General features: G+C 59.6%; 1 protein-coding gene across 3 annotated transcripts; it reads right to left on the minus strand.

Moving 5' to 3' along the window:
- Positions 1-961: 961 nt before the first annotated feature.
- TSEN34 (tRNA splicing endonuclease subunit 34) lies at positions 962-3,613 on the minus strand. Of its 3 annotated transcripts, none has more exons than XM_081809974.1 (4): positions 3,514-3,613; positions 2,484-2,730; positions 1,997-2,240; positions 962-1,847 (listed from the first exon to the last, which is right to left on the minus strand). In XM_081809974.1, the coding sequence occupies exons 2-4, from the start codon at positions 2,724-2,726 to the stop codon at positions 1,498-1,500; spliced, it is 837 nt and encodes a 278-aa protein (XP_081666100.1). In that variant the 5' UTR covers positions 2,727-2,730; positions 3,514-3,613; the 3' UTR covers positions 962-1,497. The 3 variants fall into 3 exon arrangements, with proteins under 3 accessions (XP_081666100.1, XP_081666099.1, XP_081666098.1); XM_081809973.1 differs by having other exon boundaries at positions 3,454-3,610; XM_081809972.1 differs by lacking the exon at positions 3,514-3,613 and having other exon boundaries at positions 1,997-2,216.
- Between the last annotated feature and the right edge of the window lie 956 nt (positions 3,614-4,569).

Here is a 4,569-nt window from a genome sequence, read left to right on the forward strand (position 1 = left end):
TCCTTCTCCCTCTGCCTGCCACTCTGCCTACTTGTGCTCTCTCTCTATCTCTCTGTCAAATAAATAAATTAAAGATTTTATTTATTTATTGGACAGAGAGAGACACAGCAAGAGAGGGAACACAAGCAGGGGGAGTGGGAGAGGGAGAAGCAGGCTTCCCGCCGAACAGGGAGCCCGATGCGGGGTTCAATCCCAAGACCCTGGGATCATGACCTGAGCCAAAGGCAGATGCGTAACGACTGAGCCACCCAGGCGCCCCTAAAACAAATTTTTTAATGCAACTTGTAACACTGAAAATTACATAACTCCTTTTACGAGTGGTATCAAACATGGACTAACAGTCCCCTTAAAATCTGCTAGATTGGAAAAAAGATTTGTAAACTGCACTGAAAGCTTGAACTAAATATTTTTTTTTTTTTTTTTTTTTTGCTTGAACTAAATATTAGTATTCATATGTTAAGGTCATTTTCAAAACCAAAATAATCTTTTACATACAGAAGTCACAAAAAAACAGTAGCAAGGTAATTAGAGTGTGGTTATCTGTAGAGCACGGGGCAGGTAAACTGTTCTTAATTCCTAAGTCAGTCCCTTAGTTGAGTGTTTGGTCCCTTAGTCCCTTAGTTGAGTGTTTGGTCTGAGAAGAGATGAAGGCTCTTGGCTCATCTGCAGAAGACTCCATCGATCTCCAACCAACAGCTAAGATCTGACTACTTATCTGGTGCTTCTATCCTTCTATGTTCTCAGGAGGAACAAAAAAGGTGATTTTCCTGCAGACTTACTTTTTCAACCCTTTAGTTAAACAATAAAGGCACTCCTACTACAAATTCAAAATTTAACTGATACACTGAAAGTCTCCTTTACCTAGGGGTACCACTGTACTTGGGCTGGAGTACATGCTTTCAGGCCTTTTTCCACTAGCTACTTACTTTCTAGTCAGTACTCCATTCTAAGTTCTTCTCATATTCTTTTGCTAGAGCCATATATATATATATATATATATATATATATTTTTTTTTTTTTTTTTAAGTACTCTCTACACCCAACGTGAGGCTTGAACCTACAACCCTGAGATCAAGAGTAGCATGCTCCACCGACTGAGCCAGCCAGGTGCCCCTAGGGCCATGACTTTTAAGGCTACCTAAATAATGTGTGTATAACTCCATGACAACATAAAACATAACGCACTTCTACCATACCTGTTTTTAACAAGTGGTTCTTTTTTTTCCTTCTCCTTTGGTCATCTTTTCGTAAATGTACGTGGACCTACATTAATCTCTGACAACTAACACCAATGTGTAACCGCTAACCTATTAACAATCATTCTGGTTGCTTTCTAATATTTCGCTACTGTAAAGAATCCTGCAGTGACGATTTCCTGTATGTTTTGTGCACGTATCTAAGTGAAACTTCTGGATCAAAGAAAGTGCTTAATCAAATTTGCTACGCTGCCCTCCAAACAGGCTTGGGTTCCCAAGTGTTCCTGTCCTTCCATGGGTTTCAGAGGCTGAGAAAAGACAAAAAGGGAAAATGCAGACGGTGGTGGGCTTGTGAAGAAAGGGGCAACAATGGGAGGTGCCCACAAAACTCACCAGGATAGACCAGGAAGTCACCCCCGAACTTGCCAGCAGCACTGAGGAAGAAGCCTCGCTCCCACAGGTCTCTGTAGATGCTGTAGCGAAGCTCATGGGCAGGACGACCAGCATGGGGCCAGTCTTTGGACTGGACACGCCAATCCAGGGGCCTAGCCTTGATGGGTCGAGGCCTAGCAGTGGCCAGCTGGACCAGCAGGGCTGACCTGGGCAAAGGGGCCACCCCATTTGAAGGCCCTGGCTGGGGAGAAGAGGAACCTGGGGGAGGAGAATACAGCAGTTTGGTGAATCCAAGGACAAGGTCTTCCCATCCCTCGGAGAGTCCCAGGCCCTCGATTCCCGGCCAGGATTCCCAAAAGATCTCCCAACTCCTTCCACTGGTCCCTGGACTCCGCTCCTACCCTCACCTGCTTCCTCGGGCTCTCGAAGAGCCTGGCTAGCGCTGGCCTCACTCTCTGCGGCAGCCGGGTTCGCACCGGCCTCCTGGCTCTCGCTGGCCCCTGATTCCTGCTCCAGCTTCTGCTTCTTCGCAGCCTGGCCCTCCGCAATCTTCTCTAGGAGCTCCTGACGACGAGTCTCACGGGCCTCGGCTGCCAGGGCGCTTTGCTCCTGGAAGCCCTGCTCCTGCTGGCGTTTGTAGGATGCCACAGCCTGAGAAGTAAGCCAGCGGGAATCCCAGGATCCAAGTCTGCGCTGCCTTAGGAAGCCAGGAACCCTGACTCGCTGACTCCTCCCAACCCCCAAGCCCGAACCCGGGGATCCTAGTCTCTTGCATGCACAGTATTCCAGAATCCAGGACGCCCAGACCCCTCCCACGGCAGGGACCTGGAGTCCGGGTGTCCTGCCTCTACTTCCGCGGGTCCAGGGCGTTCACGTCCCCGGCCCGCCCCTTACCAGGCTGTGTTGGCGCGGATCTGGGCGCGGGGCGCTGACCAGGGTCACGGCGCCGATCTCGGCCAGAAGCCGCGCCTCTTCGGGCATCAGCAGCAGCGGGAGGCCCAGGCGCGAGTTCTGGCGGGGCCCGCGGGGCAGGGCGCCCACCGTGCGGCCCCCCACTCCCAGACGCTCCCGCAGTGCCTGCACCGCCTCGGCTCCCCATACCAGGGAGCGGCCGTTCGCCACCTCCACCACCAGCATCCTCCTGCGGGAACCAGGGGGGCACAGCAGTCACCGACAGAGCGCTCCCACCGCCTCGGGTGGGGTGGGGTGGAGGGTCTCAGCGAGGCCCCGCCCCTACGCCTGGGGGGGTGGAGCCTCGCCCGGGCCTCGTTTGCCACCTGCCGATTCTCCAGGCCAGGCCCCGCCCCCTGGGCGCCGGACCCCGCCCCCTGGGCGCCGGACCCCGTCCCCAGGCGATCCCGCCAGGCCCCGGGGCCGCCGAGACGAGGCCCCGCCCCTCGCCGAGTCGCTGGGACGCCGCTAGGCCCTCCCGACCCTGCGGTTAGCGTTCCGGCCATCTCGCCTTCTCCGCTCGGAGAGAAGCCTCCCTTGGCGCGGGGCCACGCCCCCTTCCAGTGACTCGGAACTCGGCCCCTCCCCTTTCCAAACCACCGAGGCGTGGCCTCAGAGCCTCCTCGCGCGGTGTCAGACGCCCACCGTAGAAGCCCCGCCCCCCCGGCGCACGGCTTTCGGGCGTTCGGACCTCCTCGGCTCGGCCGAACTCGCAGCCCCGCCCCTCCTGAAGGCCGGCGGCCCGGCGTTCGGGCGCCCTCGGCTCCCATCAACCCCGCAGCCAGTCCCCGCCCCCTCCGGCCGCAAGCGCTCCCGGTTGGGGAGCGAGTACACGCCCCACTAAGCGAACCCCACAGCCGGGGGCCCCTCCCACTGGACACCCGCCATCCGTTCCCCGCTCGGGCGGGCTCACCCCCTCGTGAGCGCTCCCCTCAGAATGCGGCACCGTGCTCCGATAGAACCAGTTAGTCACCTCGTAAACACCAGCTCGCGGTCCCGGCAGAGCCACCCCTACGTAGCGCGCCCCGCGCTGCTTCCTCCACCCCTCCCCATCCCGACCCCCTGCGTCAATTTCGTCACGCCGCCACCTCAGCGAAGCGGGAAGTCTGGGATCCGCCCCCAGTGGCGCCGTAGCCCCTGAAGCGGAACACCTTGGCCCCGCCCCCTCGAAGCGACCCTCCCTCGGCCGCTTGGGTTCCGCCTCTAGGGAAAGTGAGGCCAATTACCTTGGCCCCGCCCCGGTGGCTGACACGCCAGCCGGGGTCCCGCCCCCTCAGGATGAGCTGCTGTTAGCCCCGCCCCCTTGGAACGCTCTAGATCACCGCCTCCTTCGTGTTGCTTAAGTCTGTGGCCCCGCCTCCTTCTCAAAAAAAACCCCAGACACCGCCTATCTCCTAATCTAAGTCAAACAGGCATTGTGACCCCGCCCACATCCGGCCGAAGCTCTTGGCCCCGCCTACATCCGAACAGAGACCTCCGAAATAAACCGAAGCTTGTGGCCCCGCCTCCAAACTGCCACCGATTCTGCCCGAAGGAACCCGAAGCGGAGACCCCGCCTCCTCCCGGTCCCGACGCGTCCCTCGGAGCCCGACGCTCCGGGCCCCTCCTCCTTCCAAGCTCGAGGCCCCGCCTCTTTACGTGCTCTGGGCTCGGCTGCCGTGAGGTCCAGGTGCAGAGGCGGAGCGGTCCTCGCGGGCTCCCGGAGCCGGCCGCTTCGCTGCCTGGCCTTCAGCCTCACCGTGCCGCGCATCCGCCCCGGACCGCGACAGAGCGGCGCGCGCTGGGCGGCGGAGGCGTGGCCGGAGCCGGGGCGCCCGTGGGCCGGGACTGCTCGGCCGCCTCCTGCCCGGCGGGCGGCGTGGAGCCGGGCCCAGGTGGGCCGGGGCGGGGGCGCTTCGGGGGCGAGGCGGGGGGCTGCGGACCCGCCGGCCGACCGGGGCGGGCGTGGAGCCGAGAGCGCGGCCGAGAGGGGAGTGGCGTAACCGCCTGTGGTTCTGCCGGGGAGGTCTGACCTGCGCTGGGGGGATGG

The sequence above is a fragment of the Leptonychotes weddellii genome, unplaced genomic scaffold (assembly GCF_054177405.1).
Source record: "Leptonychotes weddellii isolate Sample4059 unplaced genomic scaffold, ASM5417740v2 HiC_scaffold_16177, whole genome shotgun sequence".
Taxonomy (NCBI): Eukaryota; Metazoa; Chordata; class Mammalia; order Carnivora; family Phocidae; genus Leptonychotes; species Leptonychotes weddellii.

Excerpts from the sequence above, each read along its gene's own strand:
- TSEN34 (XM_081809974.1), bottom strand. The coding sequence starts at position 2,726 with ATGCTGGTGGTGGAGGTGGCGAACGGCCGCTCCCTGGTATGGGGAGCC. Across the intron at positions 2,241-2,483 it reads ATCCGCGCCAACACAGCCTG|GCTGTGGCATCCTACAAACG; the intron begins GTAAGGGGCGGG and ends CTTACTTCTCAG. Across the intron at positions 1,848-1,996 it reads TCGAGAGCCCGAGGAAGCAG|GTTCCTCTTCTCCCCAGCCA; the intron begins GTGAGGGTAGGA and ends CTCCTCCCCCAG.